General features: G+C 40.2%; 1 protein-coding gene and 1 non-coding gene across 2 annotated transcripts in view; one reads left to right on the forward strand and one right to left on the reverse strand.

Moving 5' to 3' along the window:
* LOC124544630 (retinoid-inducible serine carboxypeptidase-like) overlaps window positions 1–24,114 on the reverse strand; it is a 173,192-nt gene that overhangs the window by 97,581 nt on the left and 51,497 nt on the right. The window contains exon 3 of the mRNA XM_047123240.1: window positions 1,073–1,303. Within this exon, the coding sequence (XP_046979196.1) occupies window positions 1,073–1,303 (231 nt within the window). The remainder of the gene's footprint in view (window positions 1–1,072; window positions 1,304–24,114) is intronic.
* Trnas-uga lies at window positions 22,104–22,178 on the forward strand. Its single transcript has one exon. It is a non-coding gene; the product is annotated as a tRNA-Ser (tRNA).

The following is a 24,114-nucleotide window of genomic DNA, read 5'->3' on the forward strand; positions in this document are numbered from 1 at the left end:
GGTTCTTAAAGACATGTTGTTAATAAAACTGCCTTTCACTTTTATGCCTAATATCTGAGCAAATATGGCCACTAAAAAACCTGCATTGAAAAATTTTAGTAAAGTGTTGTGTAAACTCTTCTTGACTAGAAATTGATCTAAAGCTGTTTGGGGAGTTTCTGTTACTCAGGTAGCAGCTTTTACTTCTGCCTTTAAATAATAGGATGTTGCAAGGTCCAAAAGGGTCTCTCTATTTCCACTATTTGTGAGGAAATCAATTTTGAAGTCACCACAGATTATGAACTCAAATCTATTTTATTTACTTTATTTAGCATTGACTGCATTTTATTTAAGAAAAGTTCAAAATTTCCAGATGGTGATCAGTAAACTGTAGCAATAACCAGGTTGAACTGAATAATTTTTATAGCTGCAATTTCATAATCCTTTTCGATATTTGTTCTAGTTAAGTCAGGTAGGGAACAAAGTCTACTTTTCTTTGTATAAATTGCCACCCCACCTTGCTTGCTGTTTTTCGTGCAATAATAAGAAGAAAAAATGAATTTATTTATTTTTGTATTCTGGATTAATTCTGGGTTAAGCCAGTGCTCAGAAATGCATAAGACTGAAATATCTTTACGTTAATCTGTTAACAATGAGTTAATTTCATCAGTACTATCATGCAGGGATTGCACATTATGGTGTTAAATTTTTAGATCAGGCATATTTATGATTTGATAACTGGGAGTCATATTCGCAACATCGTATACCTTTAGTTTAATTTAGGATCATCAACACACACACACACACACACACACACACACACACACAACGCACGCACGCGCACACACACACACACACACACAACACACACACACACACACACACACACACACACACACACACACACACAAAGAGAGAGAGAGAGAGAAAGAGATCATTTCCAGCTAAATGTAACATACATGAACATGGAGAAAATATACATTCTTCAAATAGTAAAAATTTACTAGAGAAATAAAATATACTGATGAAAGCAAAACTGAATAATGTAACAGAATATATATATATATATATATATATATAATTTAACACTAACCTTGTACAGTTCAAGGGCAAACTCTGATGCCATTTTTCCACCATATGATTCACTGAATATGTAGAGTGGAACAGTTTGAAAAGTGGGGTACTGTTCCACAAATGCCTTAATAAAGGTAAGTAAATCAGCAGCAATTTCTGCATTTGTAGTTGTATACAAGGAGTTACTGTCCACATAACTGAATCCTGTTCCCACAGGATTATCTATAAACAATACATTCACCTTATGAACCTACAAAAGGAAATAAATGTTAGAAATCATAAATCATTCTTGTTTAATTCATAGCCCGTGGCATCAAATTTTGAATATAACAAATATGTCTCACACCATCATATAGAATGTGGTGTGAGTGACTTGTGATATCCAATAACACACACAGAATAACATGATCACAGAGCAAAATGTACACAGTATTAAAAAGATTAGCTTTATTTATTTAAGAACTGCCATATTGTCAAACACAAGCATGCAGTCTTATAAATTTTTATAAAACATTTTTTTACATCAAGACTGTCTGATTGCTACACTATTCACATTACCCATTTTGACAGATAATTGCTAACTTCAGATTTGACAATTAATTCACTAACAGCTTTGTCATCATGTATAAAAATTCAAGATACACACTCTGCATGTCATTAAATGGTATAAAATATGTCTTTTTACCATGGGTGGTACATGAATAATTTGTTGACATATTTTATATGATTTCATGGTGTTCAGAGTGCATAAATTGAAGTTTTATACATCAGGACAAAGCTCCCAATGGATTAATTGTCACATCTGAAGACAGCAATAAATTGTTGAAATGTGTAATCTGAATACTTTAGTACTTAGACAACCTTTATTAATGAGTTAGTATGCACTACATTTATATTATGTGATGCTGAATAATAGATAAAAGTAGCTGTTACAAGAAATTTGTTTCTGGTGTTGAAAAACTTACTAGAGTGACATTATCATATGTAACCACACATGCTTAAGATTAATTATATAATGAAAAGGATAGTTGCTACTCACCAAATAGCAGAGATTCTGAGTCACAGATAGGCACAATAAAGGGACTCACAAAATTAGCTTTTGGCCAATAAGGGTTTTGCCAAAAATAGGCAACACACACACACACAAATGCAACTAATAAACACAACCACAGTCTCTGGCAGCTGAAGCCAGACTGCAAGCAGCAATGCATGATCGGAGAGCCAACTGAGAGGGGGTAAGGAGGAGGCTAGGGCAGAGGGTGGGGGGTGGGGGGTTATGGTAAAGTGCTGTTAGTGGAAGAGTCCATGGATAAGTGGAGAAAAGGTATGGCAGCTAGATGCAGTCGGGAGGATAGACGGAGGCCAGGGGAAGTCGATGGGAAGGATCCAGATGGCACAGACTGTGAAGCAGTCACTGAAATGAAGAACACTGTGTTTGGCAGCCTGCTCAATATGGTGCTCCAGTTGTTTCTTGGGCACAGTTTCTCACTGGCCATTCATACAGACAGACAGCTTGTTGCGTATCATCCCCACACAGAATGCAACACAGTGGTTGCAGCTTAGCTTGTGGATCACATGATTGGTTTCACAGATAGCTCTGCCTTTGATGGGATAGGTGATGTTTGTGACTGGACTGGAGTAGGTGGTGGTGGGAGGATTAATGGGACAGTACTTGCACCTAGGTCAGTTACAGGGATATGAGCCATGACACAAAGGTAGGGAGGAGAGGCTGAGTAAGGATGGACAAGGATATTGTGTAGGTTCGGTGGGTGGCAGAAATACCACTGTGGGAGGGGGGAAGGATGGTGGGAAGGACATTCTCTTTACAGGGCATGACGAGAGGTAGTTGAAATCCTGGCGGAAAATGTGATTCAGTTGCTCCAGTCCTGGGTGGTACTGAGTCATGAGTGGAATGCTCCTCTTGGCTGGACCATGGGACTTTTGGAGGTGGTGGGTGACTGGAAGGATAAGACATGGGAAATCTGTTTTTCTACAATGTTGGGAGGGTAATTACAATCTGTAAAGGCCTCAGTGAGACCCTCGGTATATTTCGAGAAAGACTGCTCATCATTCCAGATGTGACAGCCACAGGTGCCTAAGCTGTATGGAAGGCACTTCTTGGTATGGAATGGGTGGCAGCTGTCAAAGTGGAGATATTGCTGATGGTTGGTAAGTTTGATATGGACAGTAGCACTGATGTAGCCATCTTTGAGGTGGAGGTCAACATGAAGACAATTGCTTGTGGGGTTGAGTAGGACCAGGTGAAGCGAATGGGGGAGATGGTGTTCAGGTTTATGGACTTTAGGAAGCATGTACAAGGTAGGAGTGTGGTGAGTGGTAGGAGTGAGGAAAGAGATGGACTACAGGGAGAGGTTATCTGATGAAACTAAGGATTTGACAAGAGATTGGAGATTCTGCTGGATTTCTGGAATGAGTCACTGTGGCACGGTTTGCAGGTGGATAAATCTGACAGCTGGTAGATCCCTGCTGCCAGGTAATCCCTGTGGATCGAAACAACAATGGTGGAACCTTTGTCAGCAGATAGGATTATGAGGTTGGGATCAGTTTTTAGGTGGTGGATTGTGGTTCTTTCTGTGGATGTAGGGTTTGTTTCTATGTTGAGGGATTTGTGGAATTATGATGAAGCAAGATTTGAAATTAAGAAATTCTGAAAAGTTAACAGGGGTGATTTGGCAGCAGTGATGGTGGATCATGGTTCGATAGAGGAGTGAACTGAGTCAGGCGGGGTTCAACATTGGTCTCTGGGTGTGTGTGGTTGGTAGGGTTGGTGGAGAAAAAGTGTTTCCACTGAAAGGACTGGGAGAAGAAGAGAATGTCTTTAACAAGCCCTTCATGATTGAATTTGTGGGTGGGGAAAAAGGCGAGGCCTTTGAAAAGGACTGATACTTTTGCAGGAATAAGGCTTTTGGAGGAATGGTTCATGATTGTGTTTTGGGTCTGTTTAGGTCCTGGATTCTGCTTGGTGGTGGAAGGGAGTTTTTGAGGGGGGGGGGGGGGGGGGTAAATGTAGTAGGTCTGCGAGACAGGGTTTGTCAGCTATGAGGGGACGTGGGGGGAGGTTTGGAGGTTGTTGTAAAGCTGGTTGATAGTGGTAGTCCAAGGTGGGAGTAGGAAGTTAACAGTGTGGAGAGTTTTTTGAGGCAGTGTTGAGCATGTCACTCTAGTTGCTGGAGAACAAGGGTTTCAGTGTTTGTTATGGGATCCAGGAATTTGGGGTTGCATAAAAGGAGAATTTTATAGATGTAGAGAAGGTATTGTAAGGAGGTTTGGGCTTGATTGATATGGTTTTGTAGGACTATGTTTGTGATGTTGTGACAAAGCAAGTAGGGATATTTTTAATTCCCCTCTTATTTTTGCCATCTGCCTCCTTAAATTCGTTTTTTCAATTTTAACTTATTACCATTAACATACATGAATACACCTGCATTTTTATATAAGAGAAAGGTTGGCCCTCAGTTTTAAAGAATTTAACACTAGACCTAGTTTAGTGCTTAGTTTTATGTATGTAATTAATTTTCTAATTTATTTTGACTATTACTAGTTAGTATCTTTCATTATAGGGCCAAATTAGTAATTGTTTCATAAATTCTATTGTTGACGTATAAACAAATGTAAATTCTGCACTAAGTATAAACATTTGGAGGGACAACTAATAGTAATTTTAAAGGATCTATTTGGATATATTCAAAAACATGTTAGCAAATCCAGCCATTGATTAATTACAAAGTAATTAACAGCTTTGTCAAAAGTATTGTTTGTGTAACTACATATGTTAATTTCATGATTTAAACAAATAAGTTGGCATAAACCTTGTAGTAGAAGAAACTGTTAAAAAGATGAAATTTTTCAATGTATTCAGTTAATTTAATGAGTTAAGTTTTAATTGTAATTTCTGTAAATTTAATTTTAAACAATGTATAGTTTCAGTACCTATTATTGTGATGATATATATATTTTGACAGTCTGTCCATGGCTGAGTTTCAGACGAGGAATCTGTGTTGCTTAGAATGATAAAAATGCAACAGTTTAACAGTGTAATAAGTGTTAAACAATTAGGCCATGTGTTAACAGACTGACAGTGCCTGCTCTATAAGTACCTTTCTATTCTTCAAGAACTGTGAGCTTTGTGGTTATGTCCTTACTGCTCCTAGATGTTCAACAGTAAACTATTGTAGCAGTATGTGGAGGTTCGTCTGTAACCTATTACTGAGGCTTATCAAAAGTTAAACAATAGTGCACTCGCCATATTAAATGTGTATGGGTGGGGGGTTGTAAACAGTGAAAGTAAAGACTGTGCATTGGTCGGCTACATTGTTTACCATAGTCAGTGTCCAAATTACAAACCCCATTTGTCAGCCAATGTAGCAACACATTACGTGAACACTGAGGACAACAACCAAAGAAATAAAAGCAGGTGGAACTGCTACAAGGTCTAAGGACTGGCAGAATCTGAACAGATGGAGGTCACTGTGGAAGGAAGGGTGGCAGTCGGAGATGGGTAATTTTGAAGTAAGGCCATTTGGGGGATACCTTGTGTCAAGCAAGAGTGCAGGAACAATATGTGGCACTGGGTTCTGGCTAGGGATAAGGAAACTTTTCTGTATTGATGCAGATGGGAGGAGCAAGAATACATGGTGATGGAAGAAAACATAGAAAAATACTTAAATAACGTAAAATTACATCCGAAAAACACATAAAAATACACCCAAATGCATGGGAAAAAATCATGAAAAGGATTAAATGGGTGAAATACAGGGAAGAAGGACAAATCTGAGGGAGTACATCGTTAGTGAAAGGTGAAAACCAGCTTAAATTGGTGGGAAACCTCAATGAGATCAATTTCACACCCTGTGTTGTGTGTATCAAATAATATTCAAGATCACCATATTTGATGTATTATTTGTTAATACAGAAATAATCAGTCCAACAAGTTGTGGTCGTGGAACACAAAAAATAATATTTTGTGGAAAGTTAGTATTGGACACAAGATAATAATTAAAATACAATTGTGCCAAGTGAGACTAGTTTTCTGGCTATGCATGAAGAGAAACATAACTTAACCTTAAGATGGAAACTGATATCACCTGTATAAATAAACTCAAACATGTCAAAAACTGATCTGCAGTTTCAAGTACATATAGTGTTGAAATGAGACAATGTTTGGACTGTAGTAAATAGTTTGTATAACTTGCCTGAAGAAACATCAGATAATGATGTGTACAGGAAGTTGGTTGCAGCCTGGACCAAATGGGACACAAAAGCTAAAAGTTGCAACTGCAAACTCACTGAATTATCACCATGTCAGGTAGAGAAATAGCTATGCTGCATACTATGAACTGAAATATGTCAAAAGAAATGTGAGACAAGCTAATGTTTGTTTACGAACAAAAATCTGGAACTAGTTTTCACACATTACTGTAGTGGTGTTATAGTTTGCAAAAGAAACTAAGGGACGACATAATGACACATACTGCTAGAACTGCAGATCTTACAACTCACTTGCAGATTCTAAGCAAGCAAGTACCTGTTCAATGATTGTTACAAAAATTTTGATGACACTAACAGTAGCGTACAATTACTGCGTCAGTGCATGGGAATCTGTCCAGGTAAATGTGTGAACACTTAGCTGTCTGACATTCAGACTTGCCATTGAGGAATGTAGATTGAACACATGTGATACAGGTGAAAGTTTAGTATGTGCAGCAAGCAACAACTCTCATTAAAATTGTGGTAAAAAAAAACACAAGCATTTTCTAAAATCAGATACTTGAGTCTTGGCAGCACTGGCGCAGACCCCACAAGCTTGAATATTAGGCTCATCAAGATAAGTAATTAATTCTATAATAACTGTCAATTAAGTTAATATTACACTGTAAGAAAGTTCATTAGAGTCTGTTTAAATTATCTATTGAAGGTTTCACTCATTTCAGTGCATTTCTCGGAAAAAAAAAATTAAGTTGTTCTCATTACACTATATTTAGTAGTACCGTATCTACTCGGGGAATTAAAGGTTTTAAGTTCTATCTTTTATTTCCTTTCAAAATGCGTAAAGTACGTATCGTGCATATATGATCTCAGGCCTAATTTTTCGTGTATACAAGTTTTGATTTTTAACGTTAGTTTAACTGCATTATGTTACTATATTAATAGTATACACATTATTAGTGTTCCACATAACTTTAATGGCTTTTGTGATCTGTAGTTAATAGAATATTATTGTTATTGCCTAGATAAATTTTGTAAAAAATATTGTAAACAACCATGAGTGAGAAATGTTTGAGCTGCCGTAGGAAAGTCAGTTCTGGGGTTTTGTGCAGCTGTTGTGGCAGATGGTTACATTGGGGTGAATGTAGTGGCATGGGAATCGGGGCAGTAAATGGGTCTCTTCCATGGTATTGCAGATTATGTTCAAGGGATAGGCAAATAGTGGAACAGGAAGGGAAGATTAGAGCCCTTCAGGCTGAACTCGATAGTGCTAGGGAGGAAATGATGAGGTTAAGGACGGAGAAGGAACAGGGGCCACAGAAAGAGAACAGTATCTAAAGTTTCATCATTGGCACAAATAACAGATTTGCCTTGCTACCTCAGTCAACTAAGGAAGAGGCTCAATTAAATGTAAATGTTGTCAGCACTCTACAGACTTTCACGAGGAAACCAACAGTTGCAAAAAAAAGTAGAAAGTAGGGGAAAGTTCTGTTGTTAGGTAGTAGCCATGGAAGAGGTGTGGACCAGATTTTGCACGAAAAATTAGGTGACAGGTATCATGTAACAAATTATTTTCAAGCCCAGTGCATGTCTTAGCCAAGTGAGAGAGGTTGTAGGATTATTGTCCAAAGGTTTTACAAAACAGGATCATGTTGTGGTAGTGGGTGGAGCAGGAAACAGTATTGATAGGGATCAGGGCTACAATATTGAGTGTGCCTGGTAAAAATAGCATCTGCAATGAACCATGCAAATGTTGGCTTGGTACCTGCTTTCATGCGGTATGACCGGCCCCAGTTGAACAGCTCTGTCAGGAGGGTCAATATAGAGCTAGATCAGCTGCTTTGGGCAGCTACTTTGTCAAGCATAGGTTTGGTTTCAGTTGATGATATTAGGAGGTGGGACTTCACAAGACATGGCCTGCATCTCGATAGGAAAGGGAAGGGTAAACTGGCTGGGATGATAGCAAAATCTTTAAGGGGGAGGGGGTGAGGCGGCACTGAAACTCATGGGAGTACTTTTTTAGGCTAAGATCAGTATCCAGTCATCCAACATTGATTGAAATTAAGCCTAATGAAAAGTCCAGAGAGGCAGGTGCAAGGGATGTGAAAATATCACAAGATTCTCATAACAGTACAGTCAAAAATTATGTTAGTATGTCACAAGATTCACATGTTCCTAAAGAAAAGTCTCAAAAATGGGATGGAAAGGCTGAAAAGGGGTGTTTGGTTGGTCGTGGCCAAAACACAAAAATGATTATCATGTGTGGTTCTCAGTGAAAGTAAGACTCCACAGAGAGAGAGAACAACTGCAGCACACATGAAACATCAACAGTAAAAACAGTGAACTTTTTTTCTATTTGAAAATAAGACAATCTTAAGAATATTCCTGTAATGCAGGATTCTACAGATGTCTGTGAAGTGAGAGAGCCTAGGTCTTCATGGCAAACGAATCTGCTCCAGTCCTGAATCCCTGAACCATTACACCAACAACCTGAAAACAGCTTTCGCATCCCGCAACTACCCTCCCGACCTGGTACAGAAGCAAATAGCCAGAGCCACTTCCTCATCCCCTCAAACCCAGAACCTCCCACAGAAAAACCTCATAAGTGCCCTACTTGTGACAGGATACTTTCCAGGACTGGATCAGACTCTGAATGTGGCTCTCCAGCAGGGATACGACTTCCTCAAATCCTGCCCTGAAATGAGATCCATCCTTCATGAAATCCTCCCCACTCCACCAAAAATGTCTTTCCGCCATCCACCTAACCTTTGTAACCTCTTGGTTCATCCCTATGAAATCCCCAAACCACCTTCCCTACCCTCTGGCTCCTACCCTTATAACCGCCCCCGGTGTAAAAACTGTTCCATGCACCCTCCCACCACCACCTACTCCAGTCCTGCAACCCGGAAGGTGTACACAATCAAAGGCAGAGCCACGTGTGAAAGCACCCACATGATTTACCAACTGACCTGGCTACACTGTGAAGCTTTCTATGTGGGAATGACCAGCAACAAACTGTCCATTCGCATGAATGGACACAGGCAGACAGTGTTTGTTGGTAATGAGGATCACCTTGTGGCTAAACATGCCTTGGTGCACGCCCAGCACATCTTGGCACAGTGTTGCACCGTACGGGTTATCTGGATACTGCCCACTAACACCAGCCTATCAGAACTCCGGAGATGGGAACTTGCCCTTCAATATATCCTCTCTTCCCGTTACCCACCAGGCAGCAACCTCCGCTAATTTCAAGTTGCCACCGCTCATACCTCACCCGTCATTCAACATCATCTTTGCCTCTGTACTTCCGCCTCGACTGACATCTCTGCCCAAACTCTTTGCCTTTACAAATGTCTGCTTGTGTCTGTGTACATGCGGATGGATATGTGTGTGTGTGTGCCAGTGTACACCAGTCCTTTTTTCCCCCTAAGGTAAGTCTTTCCACTCCCGGGATTGGAATGACTCCTTACCCTCTCCCTTAAAAGCCACATCCTTTCGTCTTTCCCTCTCCGTCCCTCTTTCCTGATGAAGCAACCGTGGGTTGCGAAAGCTCGAATTTTGTGTGTGTGTTTGTGTTTGTTTGTGTGTCTATCAACATACCAACGCTTTCGTTTGGTAAGTTACATCATCTTTGATTTTAGATATATTTTTCCCACATGGAATGTTTCCCTCTATTATACTCATATCATTAATTTGAACCCAACAATTACGTTTGTTATTGTCACTGTTGCATTTCGAAATCTTTTCTGTCATCTTACTTTCTCTTTCTGTTTGTGCAAGTAGTTTCACTTTGTATTCACCTTCTCCTTTTTACCGTAATCTACCATACAATTTTATCCTGCCTATATATTCCTACTCAATAATACATAACCCACTTCCAAACCATAACCAAAAAATTATTTTCCGCTTTCAACACTACCGCTGCTATAAAATCCACCATTCCCAGTTGACAAACAGTTCCTTTCACCTATAAAACAACCATTTCGGCTAGTTCTAACAACTTTCTCTTTATTTCCATTTCCGTTTTTCCCACATCACTGATCATTTTTAGCCGCTTCCCACAGGTTTTAACATCGTTATTTCTTCGTCAGACAATTGTTAGCTTCATTTTCATAATCTGCCACCACAAAACCACTCCTTTTAATACATTTACACCCAGTTTTTTCGAAATTTTCCCAAATTTCTCCACCCTTTAACATGTTTTGGTGGCAACGCAACCACTTTACCTTCATGCACATCGTTGTTTACCAACACAAGTTCAGCACAGGATCAACATAGCTCAGCTTTAACCAACACTTTTTCAACTTTTTTCACACCAGATCTCCAGTTGCTTTCTAGTTCACCTTTATCTCTCCCCATATATTTTTATTTTTATTTTCATTTTCATTTCAGCCTTATGTTACACTTTCCACCTTCTAATACCATGTCACCCTCACAACATCCCCACAACGAACCCATTAAGTTTTATTTACATTCCCTCCACAAACATGCCTTCACTCTAGCCAGATTACGCTCCCATATTTTATTTACTCAGGCTAGTCTGACATTTGGCATTACCCCCAAAGGCCTCACACTTAAAGTTCCCATCTCTGGCTGTAACCCTTCTTTCCATCAGTCCCTATACCGGTTCCAAACTGAACAGTCCATACCCCTCACCCACCTAATCCTTCAGCTACACATCAACTCAGTCAGTGAACACACCCGTCAACTCCTATCCTTAATAAAAGTCCTCAATCTTTCCTCTCCCACATCCACACCGGCTGTTCAGAGCATCCTCCTACAGGCCAACCGCAAATTAGAACAGCATGCCAACCTCCACCTCAAAAAACTATCCAATCTCCTGGTTTCCCACCTCCGGAATGGCAACTCACTCACCCTCCACAACCTTTCCAGCAAACCTCAACCTCCTCTCATTGCACACAGACCCTGTCTCTCCCATCTACTCAATCTCTCACTTCCAGTTCCACTCCCCCCAAAACCTCAAAATTCTAATCAACACAATCTGGAACCACAACACCCTAATTCAGTAGTTAACCTTTCCTCCAAACCTCTCTCCCAATCCGAAACCTCTGTCCTATCCAAAGGCCTCACCTTCAGCCCTACTCCCAGATTCAACCAAACAGCCCTCGTCAAAGATTTACTGTCCTACACTCGTACTCTCCGCTGGGAATATCACTTTGTCACGAAGAAAAATAATCCTAATCCTACTCCTAATGATCCAACTCCCCAAGACACTATCCAAATTGAACCCTGCCTCGAACTGTTCCGTCCTCCGTCACAGTGGGACCCACCTCCTCTTCCTCAAAATCACCCTCTCCAAACCTTCCAGGAATTTCTGACTTCCAGCCTTGCCTCTCAACCCTTCTTAAAAAATCTTAATACTACTCCCAACATCACCACTGCTGAAGCCCAGGCTATCCATGATCTGAAGGCTGACCGATCCATTGTCATTCTTCCGGCGGACAAGGGTTCCACGACTGTGGTACTTGATCGTCAGGGGTGTGTGGCTGAGGGACTGCATCAGCTTTCAGACAACACTACATACAAAGTTTGCCAAGGTAATCCCATTCCTGATGTCCAGGCAGAGCTTCAAGGAATCCTCAGAATCTTAGGCCCCCTACAAAATCTTTCACCTGACTCCATCAACCTCCTGACCCCACTGGCACCCTGCACCCCTACCTTCTACCTACTTCCTAAAATTCACAAACCCAATCATCCCGGCCGCCCCATTTTAGCTGGTTACCAAGCCCCCACAGAACATATCTCTGCCTACGTAGATCAACACCTTCAACCCATTACATGCAGTTTCCCATCCTACATCAAAGACACCAACCACTTTCTCGAATGCCTGGAATTCTTACCCAATCTGTTACCCCCAGAAACCATCTTTGTAACCATTGATGCCACTTCCTTATACACAAATATTCTGCACGTCCAGGGCCTCGCTGCGATGGAGCACTTCCTTTCATGCCAATCACCTGCCACCCTACCTAAAACCTCTTTCCTCACTACCTTAGCCAGCTTCATCCTGACTCACAACTTCTTCATTTTCGAAGGCCAGACATACCAACAATTAAAGGGAACAGCCATGGGTACCAGGATGGCCCCCTCGTACACCAACCTATTTATGGATCGCTTAGAGGAAGCCTTCTTGGTTACCCAGGCCTGCCAACCCAAAGTTTGTTACAGATTTATTGATGACATCTTCATGATCTGGACTCACAGTGAAGAAGAGCTCCAGAATTTCCTCTCCAACCTCAACTCCTTTCGTTCCATCAGATTCACTTGGTCCTACTCCAAATCCCATGCCACTTTCCTTGACGTTGACCTCCATCTATCCAATGGCCAGCTTCACACATCCATCCACATCAAACCCACCAACAAGCAACAGTACCTCCATTATGACAGCTGCCACCCATTCCATATCAAACGGTCCCTTCCCTACAGCCTAGGTCTTCGTGGCAAACGAATCTGCTCTAATCCTGAATCCCTGAACCATTACACCAACAACCTGAAAACAGCTTTCGCAGCCCGCAGCTACCCTCCCGACCTGGTACAGAAGCAAATAACCAGAGCCACTTCCTCATCCCCTCAAACCAAGAACCTCCCACAGAAAAACCCCAAAAGTGCCCCACTTGTGACAGGATACTTTCCGGGACTGGATCAGACTCTGAATGAGGCTCTCCAGAAGGGATACGACTTTCTCAAATCCTGCCCTAAAATGAGATCCATCCTTCATGAAATCCTCCCCACTCCACCAAGAGTGTCTTTCCGCCGTCCACCTAACCTTCGTAACCTCTTGGTTCATCCCTAAGAAATCACCAAACCATCTTCCCTACCCTCTGGCTCCTACCCTTGTAACTGCCACCGGTGTAAAACCTGTTCCATGCATGCACCCTCCCACCACCACCTACTCCAGTCCTGTAACCTGGAAGGTGTACACAATCAAAGGCAGAGCCACATGTGAAAGCACCCACGTGATTTACCAACTGACCTGGCTACACTGTGAAGCTTTCTATGTGGGAATGACCAGCAACAAACTGTCCATTCACATGAATGGACACAGGCAGACAGTGTTTGTTGGTAATGAGGATCACCCTGTGGCTAAACATGCCTTGGAGCACGTCCAGCACATCTTGGCACAGTGTTACACTGTTCGGGTTATCTGGGTACTTCCCACTGACACCAACCTATCAGAACTCTGAAGATGGGAACTTGCCCTTCAATATATCCTCTCTTCCCGTTACCCAACAGGCCTCAACCTCCGCTAATTTCAAGTTGCCACCGCTCATACCTCACCTGTCATTCAACATCATCTTTGCCTCTGTACTTCCGCCTCGACTGACATCTCTGCCTAAACTCTTTGCCTTTACATATATCTGCTTGTGTCTGTATATGTGCGGATGGATATGTGTGCGTGTGTGTGCGGGTGTATACCTGTCCTTTTTTCCCCTAAGGTAAGTCTTTCCACTCCCGGGATTGGAATGACTCCTTACCCTCTCCCTTAAAAGCCACATCCTTTTGTCTTTCCATCTCCTTCCCTCTTTCCTGATGAAGCAACCGTGGGTTGTGAAAGCTCGAATTTTGTGTGTGTGTTTGTGTTTGTTTGTGTGTCTATCAACATACCAATGCTTTCGTTTGGTAAGTTACATCATGTGACTCATGGTACAGGACTAGCCATGATCAAGCCTGAAATGCAGTCAGAGTATGAAGTGACTGGCATTTCAAACCCTAGAGCTCCAATACATGGAGCGCCAGAAAGCTGTGAAAGTGCAGTAAAAATGGTGTAAGCTGTGTCATAATCACAGGGGGAAATGATGTGAATTAGAATGAAAGTAGCCTTGGTGCAGAACCCTGAAAGTATCACTAGCAAAAGTTTTTGTTGTAAGCATACTCCACAGACATGATTTAATATAAAACTCTTGTGTAAATAGAGATATAACAGCAAGAAACCAAAAATTCAGGATGATTTATAGCAATTTTTTGTGTCATTACAACACTCACTAAAGCAACTGTTCTGACATAGAGCACTTTACTAGATATGGAATATATAGACACTACCTAGGCAAGAAAGTGGTGATCAAAGAAACTGTCCTGTTGAGAAAAACAGCAGTAGAGAACACCCATATAAAAATTACACAATCTGTAACATGTGTACTGCTCATTACAAAAGGTGTACTACTTATTACAAAAGAAAAGAAGGATGCATCAACAGCATGTGAGGAACAAGCATCACCAGCTACACCTCATGAGCAAGAAGTTGCATCATCATCATCAGCATGTGAAGCATCACAATCACTAGTAGCACCATCAGTACGGTAGCACCAGAAGCAGAAGTGGAAAATGAAGCAAGAGCAGAATAATCATTGGTATCAGACACAGCAGATCTAACATTAGCAGTAGATTGTTTGACAGCTGCTGAAGCAGGTCTGGCCCCAGGAAAAGCAGCAACACAAACAGACCACAATTTTTGGTATCCAGAGGCAGGGAAAAACAATGTAACAAGTAGAGCAAAAGGTTTTAAAAAATTCAATTTAAAAAGACAACAGCAAAATGCCCAACAAAAAGAATCAGAAGTGTTACTAGTTGCCGAGGTTGGGATGACTGTTGTACATTGTAACACTTTGCACACTTCATATGTGCTGCAGTTGTCTACTGAAATTACAAAAAGTACACAGGAAAATTAAAGTTTTTTTCCAAACATAAAACACCTTCCAATGTACAATGTGGGTATGTATCTGGAAACAAATTTTCTATTGAAATTAATTTTTTTGCAATTGAGATAATCTTGTCAGTACTGTATTTAGTCACCTGTCTGTTACGTTATTACTCTTATACACACAAGTAATCAGTAAGTGAAATCAAATTAAGAAGTATTATTAAGAACCGGTTACAGGTTTAAAACAGTCTGAAACAGAAGCTATTGGAACTAACACAAATTTCCATTTTACAGACAGGGAAAAATTTAAGAAACTCAATATTCATGTGAAAATATGGTATGTTCCTTGGGAAAAACAACTTCTACTTCAAGAAACAAGATGGTTCATAACTGAAACTGTATAGCTTAACTGTCCACAAGTATAACTAATTTTTAAAATGTACAGAATTTTACTCGCGATAAAACTCTGTAACTGAAGAATGAACAATATCCTCAACATAGCTTTAGTATATGATGAGGTACACCCCCCGCCCCACCCCCCCCCCCCCCCCCCCACCTGGAAAAAAAGAAAAACTTATCCCCTTCAAAATACTCTACATTACAAATAATACATTTGTCTCACCAGTTCTACCACTACCACTGTTTGAAACATATTTTGTAGTTGTTTTTAAAAATGGCTGACAGCTCCTCCCTCATTTCTTCTTCTTCTTCTTCTTCTTCTTCTTCTTCTTTTTCCCCAGACTGTTGCCCCTACAACTACTGAAAAGGCTGCTGCCCCTCTTCAGGAACCACACGTTTGTGTGGCCTCTCAACAGATACCCCTCCGTTGTGGTTGTACCTATGGTACGGCTATCTGTATCATTGAGGCACGCGAGCCTCCCCACCAACGGCAAGGTCCATGGTTCATGGGGGGGAGGCTTTGGTATTAACATTATTATATTGTGTTGTTAGGCTAAAGACTGATGGTGTACGGCCATCCCCTATTGATGTTAGCAAGCCACATTCGAAGTTAATGGCCATACACTGCCCACACCCTGGGAATTGGTGAAAACATTGTAATTGGGGTCTGATCCATGATTGGACTGCAATTTCATTCTTTTGTTATTTCGAGATTGATTGTCCCAGAGGGGGCTCGCAAGTTTCTGTATAGTGCAGCAATGGGAAAAGCAGCAGTAGTAATAGCGTATTTAGTGGGGCAATAAGCATAATAGCAATTGTTAGTAACAGCAGTAGCAGACAATGACTACATAGTACATTGCTGGTACAGAAGTTGACATGGGAAAAGTCACTGAGCAGCAGAGGCAGCATCTACATGATGGCACACACGGCTGACATCACAATGGCATCAAACACCAGAAGTGGCGTCACACATGAGTGGCACTGTATTGGCACCAAGCTGCAGATGCAGCATCTTTTATTTTGTTTTGTTTTGTTTGACCTCCACAATTAGTACTCTGTTTAGCCATTGAGAATGCATGTTTACACAGAATACATAATTATACTGAGAAAATAAAAAACACATATTTACAGAATGGAAATCTCAAGCTTTTATCACAACAAATGTTCAACAAATAGACTGATAAGTAAATTAGAGATATTTATGCCCACAATTCACACTACTTCTTACATTTAATAATAACTAATGCAGATAAATGAAAATATGAATCTTAGAGATCATAAAGATGCAGACAAATGTCTTTAGAAACCAAAAGTAAAAAAGGTGATAGATGGAGAAGGTAAGCAATGTTCATCAAAGTCCTTAGAAATTTCGATCATTCACCATGAGATTTGGAATACAGAAACAAAATATGGTTTACATCAGCTTCTGACTTGGAATCACACTCATATGTAGGGGAATCATAAATGTTGATTCTATACAAATGTAAAGGAAATGAGGCATGGTTAAAATGTAGTCAAGTGATGGTGAAAATAATAGATTGGTCCAAATGTGTTCTCATAAACCATGGTATTGTGGTAATTTGAGGTTGTAATGTCACATAATGTCCACCTTTCATTTTTGGGGACACATTCAACATCTCTTGTCATTGCTGTTTTCTGTGGTTCTTGACTTCACGTAAGTACTCTGTCTATGGTAATTAAGAACAGTTCCTGCACTTGCAGCTTGTTTCACTTAGGTGTCAACTTCCTCATTATAGTGGATGCCAGTATGGGACTGGACCCAGAGCACAGTGATTGTCTGTACACTCTGTTTACAGCATATATATTCCAGTACCACATCCAAACTATAGCAACAGGGAGTTTCATTCCATCTTCAGAGGTGAATACTGTTAAGAACACTCTAGGAGTTGGACACAACTAATATCTTCAAGAAGGAAGTAAAAGATAAACAACTTAATTGTTTCCAAAATTACCACAGTCTCCACCATAAAAATTGAAGCATTTTTAGGCAGTTTGTAGGCCCTACTGATTTGGATCTGAGGGCATGGAAAAGCACCTCCAGTATACTCCTCTTGTGGAATTCTGGGTCCATCAGTATATATACAGATGTAACTGAGCCATTGAGTTTTAGTGAGACAGTTAAATCTGAAATTTCCATTCACACCCAGCGAGGTTGTTATGTTATAATAATAGACGAATATGGAAGCTGAGAGTGTCAAGATCATATTCAAACAAAGGCAAATGTGAAGAATATTTCATGAAATGTATGACTGAATACCAAGAGTGCAGAAGTCCATAATTTTAGTTGGAGACATTCCGTAATTGGTAAATGTGGTCTCTACTCTTATAGACAGGACTTTCCATGAAGGCCATTCCTTGAATGAAAACTTTATCTGGCAGCATTTGGCATCTAATGCTTAAGGGCATCTTTCCTGCCTCCAGCAAAAGAGCATTTGTAGGCATCAAACACATGGCCCCAAGGCAGGTCCAAATGGCTCTGAACTGAAGAGTATATAATTTGGAGCGGTAAATCTTAGGCAAATTGTGATATGGCATGCAACTATGGTCCAGTCCACATAGAATAATCCCTTGATACAGCACGAGTAGAATACTTTGATGTCTTCACCACCACACACGAATGAGAGAGCAAATTATCAACAATAGATGTATGTGAGGCATCCAGCTGAGCCAAGCTTCAAATATCACACTGAGCAATCAATCATGAGATTTTATCTGGAAAGTATACTTTCTGCATGTATTGTGATCAATGGCGCAAGCGATGTTCAATTTATAAAAGGGTACAACTACCAGTCTTTCAGCCGGGACCACCAACCCATTGATAGACAGCCATTCATCAATGTTTTCTATAGCAGTGAGTAACTCTGTTTTAGCCTGAATGTATGAGTCTGCAGTTGAATAAACCCAAACATTGTCTGCATATTGTAAAATTTTTGTTGGGAGAGTGATTATTCTTTCTAAATCATAGGTACACAGAGAATACAAGAGAGGGCTTAAAGCTGCACCCTGGCACAAGCCCTGAGCAACATGAAACAGACCGAACATGTTTCCTTTAAATTTGATATAGATTGTTCTTTGAGTGACCAGACAACTGATGCCATATACCATCCTCAAAGGAATACCAAGATCCACCAGCTTGTTCAAGGGAACTGATATCTGCGCATTATCATAAGCTCCCTCAACATCAAGGAAAGTGGCAATGACAATTTTTTTCATATGAAAGACTGAAGTGATGTCCATAGCAAGTGAATATAGATTGTCAATTGTCCCTTAGATTTTTCTAAATCTGTATTGACTCGGAGGCATTAAATTACACTTTTCAAGCCACCATTCCAATCTCATTTTGACCATTCGTTCCAGTGTCTTTGCTACACAAGACGACAATGAACTGGTTAATAGTTAAGAGGAGGCATTTGGATCTTTCCCTTTTTTCAGAACTGGAACTATAAACTGCATCTTCCAAGTTTCCAATAGGCCCTCTTTCATACAATAATGGTTAAAAATGACCAATAGAAAATATTTTATTTCCAAGAGCAGATTCTCAAGTATAGGATAATGTATTCTAATGTTGTTCGGATTACAAGGGACAGTGTGGCATTGGGTTGCAAGGCTCAAACGTCTCTCAAGTCAGGTAACTTGCACTTTGTGTGTAGCCGATCCTCTTCTATGGGTAATCAGCTACATCGATCTCCCAAAAGCTTCTTCTCTGAAGACTATAGCTGGTTAAAGGATTTTATCAAACTACTTCTCTATCCTTGAAATAATTTGGGCACTCAGAATACTTTTCAGTTCAATCACTTTATATTTTCAACTTTCACAACAACAACTTCTGCAAGCTAACTTAGTTCTTAAACATTAGACTCATTTACACATATTCAAATATCATTGGTTTGATAACCAAATAATTTATAAACATCATACAAGTGTCTTGCTTCGTTCACAGCCAAGACATGAAGTAAATTAAAAGTCTCTAGTCTCAAGCGAGTCCAATACGTGAATGTACATAGAAATCTATATTCAGTTGATCATTAGTCTTTTTACAATCAACACAGACACTAGAGAGCACAAAATACTACATAAACCTTTTTTTGTTCTTCTCTACCCATACACGGAAACTGTGGATCATACAGTAGGTACTTGTCTGCCACTGTTTGGCCGCCGGGTCCATCTTTTTCTCATAACTGTTTTTTGACCTGCACATACAAATAGGTGATGCACAGTAGAGTGTATTCGTTTCTCCCACTCACCTCTAAAATATCAGGTGTTCAAAATGGTGGAAGGCTGAGTGGTTCTAGAATTAACTCTGAAATTCTTGAAGCACAACAGTTTGGAATCAATACCAGGACAACTATCACACAATGTTTTAATAGCGTCATTTAGTTCTTTTTTAGGAAAAGGATGAAGCAAGATATGATGATAGTCATCTTCAACTGGAAGTGCATAATGGTGGAATGTGATTACTGGAGGTGCGAGTGTATCAATAAATCCCTCTATCCAAGAAGTTGTAGTAGGAAGAGTTGATGGAAGATGCCTAAAAGCCTTTGTTTTATACCAAATGCTCGAAAAACTGGTTGCTTTACTGAGTGAAGAACAAAATTACATCCAGTTTATTTTTTTGATTTTTTTTTTCAGAAATTTAGAGTATGATGGCATTTTGCTAAATCTCTAGGGCATTCTGGATTCCATGAAGGAGAGGAATGTTGCTTTATAATAGTAAATGTTTTTTCTTAGGAATGTTGACATCTGCTGTGGCTTCTATAGAATTTTTTAAAATTTGGTAAGCATTTTTTTCCTGTAAGTTACTCTGTGTAGTTTCAAGGTTTCTTCGAACTGCACCCCTATATTTGTCTCAGTCTGCTTCTCCAATTTTGTGCTTACTATTTGCATAAAATATTTGTTTAGTATCAACATTTATGTCAATGAAGAATTCTATTTGGTGATGATCTGACCCCATTGACTCAGTTTTAATGTGTCAGTTAGAAAGTTCTGTGAAACAAGGGGTACAAAGCATGGAAGGGAGTAGACACCATAGTGGGAGCTCCATCATTGACTATCACTAGGTTATTTTTTGTCTTCAACAACATCCATCAAAGCCTTGCCATTCCTGTCAGTCACATCTCCTTCCAATGCACCATGATGGGAATACAGGTGACCACCTACCATAAATAGAGGCCATAGCTAGTTTACTAGAAGTTTCAAGTCATCTTCCATGATTCTATATTGGGGAGATTTATAAACAAAGACGACTGAAAAGGTTTTGTGAGCATCTTATATTTGCACATCAACTAATTTGATTTCACTGCTTCTTGCATTGAGTGGGAATGTTTTACACAGTAGCACATTTTTTACTAATACAGTGATGTCACGTTCCCCATCAATATGCTCCTCCTTTATTATGAAATAATTTTCAAAGTGAACAGGCTGATGAGACTTGAACCTTGTTTCACATAAGAGGACTATATCAGGCTGACAATGAGCTTGGAAGCTTCCTCTGATGAAATTAGCTGATCTTGCATTCCACTGCAATACTTTTATAGGTTTCATAATTTAGGATGGGAGAGAATCCTGCTATCATTATCATTAATAGTATTGTTTCATTGCTTATTTTGAACAAAAATGTCTATAACATTTATTATCTTATCGATTAGTTCATTGTGAACGAGATGATGTCATTGATTTGGTACTTACAACGTTGTTACCCTGTGAACACCAGGCACATAGGGATTCTGACATATATGGATCACTGCACGTTGCATGGCATATAGCAGGTTTCGATACTGAAACCACTCTTGTACCTTAAAGTTTTCGCTTACTTACACTTGTTGCCAGTAAGGTCAGCAAGCAATGTTTGTCTGAAGAGGCTCATCCACATGGCCTGCTTGTTCCCCAGACCTCAAACCCCTAGACTTTTGGTTAGGGGAACACTTGAAGGAATTGGTCTACACCACACCAATCAACAATATGTGGACACTACAGAGTAGTGTTTTCAATGTGTGCCAGCAGGAACAACAACAATAACAGGATATACTTCAAAGGGTTCATCATTCCTTATGCCATGGGGCAGAGAGGTGCACTGCCATGAGTGGATGGCACATTGAACACATCCTGTAAACAAGTGGTTGTCACAGAAAGTATGCATTTCCAGACCCATGTTTATTGGACTTATCTCAGAAAGTATGCATTTCCAGACCCATGTTTACTGGACTTATCTCAGAAAGAATGCATTTCTGGATCTATGTTTATTGGACTTATTTTTCTTGTATCAGTGAGTACTGCCATCTCTAGAGTATTTGACACTTTTTTAACACCCTGTATAGTTAGTGGTGGTCAGCAACCACTCATGAATTGATCCTGTCCTAAATACCATAGACAATGAAGAGCTCAGGAACTAGTTATGTTTAATAACATAGACTTCTGAGATTTGCTGAGCATTGCTTATAAGCCAACATTTTCTTCCATCGCAGGGGGACAACAATTTTCCCATATACTTATATGGATATGGTGTCTGTTCTTTCGGACATGTGCGAAAGAACAGACATCATATCCATATAAGTATATAGTTCTGGCAATACCGGCCATGACCTTCTTCTTCTGTGTGGATGCACACATATTCCCTGAACTCTTACGGGACTTGGTAAGAATGTCTTCCACGAGTAATGAGTGTAGTGTGTGGACATACAAGGTGAGAATGTGGGTCTCGCGGGAGGTGTGCACAAGATAGTCCCTGCAGTTGCGCTATTCATCTGTGTCCTCGGTTGGCTCAGATGGATAGAGCGTCTGCCATGAAAGCAGGAGATCCTGGGTTCGAGTCCCAGTCGGGGCACACATTTTCACCTGTCCCTGTTGGTATATATCAATGCCCGTCAGCAGCTGAAGGTATTAAAATTAATTCTAAACAATTTTTGTATCCTGGGCCAATAGCTTTTTTGCAAAAGAACAACAGCAAGCCAGATACTCAAAACAAAGAACTTTCCCCACTGCTGCCCATGACAAGCTTACAAGTCATCAGTGCACAAGTGGGATTTATGCTAAACATGTGTTCACACACATTTTGACAAAGTGCCATCACTCATGAACCACATTTTTATTCATTGCTGTAGTGGCACACCCTCCAGTAAGGTAGGCAGTACATAATGAGAAATTCCATATAATGCACCCCAGTTAACCTTTGTGATAGCACGTATGGCCCTATTAATCTATCACCAAGTATACCTGCCCATATGTTGATTGAGAATCAGTGTTGATGCCCTCTTTTTTTAATTGCTTGGGGATTTACATCTGCCCATACATGTTGGTCATGGAAAATCACATCACCATGTCTTGTGAACCCTGCCTCATTGGTAAATAAAATCTTGGATGTGAACAGTGGATCTGCAGCCCACTTCTGCAACTGCCATTGACAGAATCACCATCTGTCATGATGATCCTGTAGCCTTAGAGCCTGAACTCACTGTGGATGATATGGGTACAGCAACGGTTCATGAAGTACCCCCACTACGCCAGATAAGAGAGTGAGCAAAGTCTTCTGCTGTTGCTAATTGTCGCACACTGGTCCCAGGAGTTTCTTCCACTGAAGCAAAGCAAACGCTCCTCCATGTCGGGCACGCAGATTGTGCAGGGCCTTCCACTGTTAGTCTTCTGAGGTGCGAGGATAACTGGTGCCTCAGACACAGGAAAAGTCTACCAAACAGCTTATCACAGGGCACTCTGTGCAGTGTATGTGTTTCAGTGAAAAGGGAAAGGGTTCACAGGCTATGTCCATCTGCTGAACCTTAGCAGAATATCATATCCGTCATTTCACTTGTCAAGTAGTAGGCTTCCATTCCTAACAAGTGATGCAAGAGAGAAAATGTAAATGTACTACATCATTTGTACATACAAACAGTGCAATAACAGTAAACACATACGTGACTCTGCATTTTGAAGAAGGTTAAACACTATGATACATATGCAGGGTTGACAGTACTGTGCAATAAGGCACACAAAGATGACAAAAACTAACGTAGCCTACAACATGACTTGAACCACACAGATGACGGCAGACCACCTGTGAGTAAGACATCATAATACCCTGCTGTTACATTTGATAGAGCGCCAATGCAACGATTGTGCTAACATCCACAACCATGCGTCCCGAAGCCCTTTCTATAAATACTTTTTATCTCGGAAAGTATGCATTTCCAGAACCGTGTTTATTGGAATTATTTTTCTTGTTTCGTTGAGTTCTACCACCTCTCAAAGTGTTCAACACTTTCTTTTTGAATGCCCTGTGTATCGGAAAAATAGGCTAATGGGAAATGAAGGTTTGTATTTATTACAGTAGCCAAGAAGTAGATGGACCAAAATTAAAAATTGGAGCTGCATACAAAATTATTTGGACAATATCAAATTGAAGGACGGGCATAAATTCCAGAGACAACCAAAAAGGTAGAGAAATTCTCAGCTCACTAATAGACACATTTCCCAATCATACTGATTTGACTGTAGTAGACTTTAATCATCTAACAGTTGATTGGGACATTTATAATCTTTTATGTAGTGCATGTGACAAGTTATCCTATGAAGTAGTACTAAACAATTTCTCTGAATACTGCTTGGAACAGATAGATCAGACGCCAACCTGTGATGGAAATATATGAGTCCCAATGGCATCAAATAGACATGACCTCTTTTGGGATGCCCATATTGAAATTGGTATCAGTGAACATGAGGCAGTCGTTGCAACAGTGGTTGCCAAAACTCAAAGGAGAATAAAAATG

This window comes from Schistocerca americana, chromosome 1, assembly GCF_021461395.2.
Source record: "Schistocerca americana isolate TAMUIC-IGC-003095 chromosome 1, iqSchAmer2.1, whole genome shotgun sequence".
Classification (NCBI taxonomy): Eukaryota; Metazoa; Arthropoda; class Insecta; order Orthoptera; family Acrididae; genus Schistocerca; species Schistocerca americana.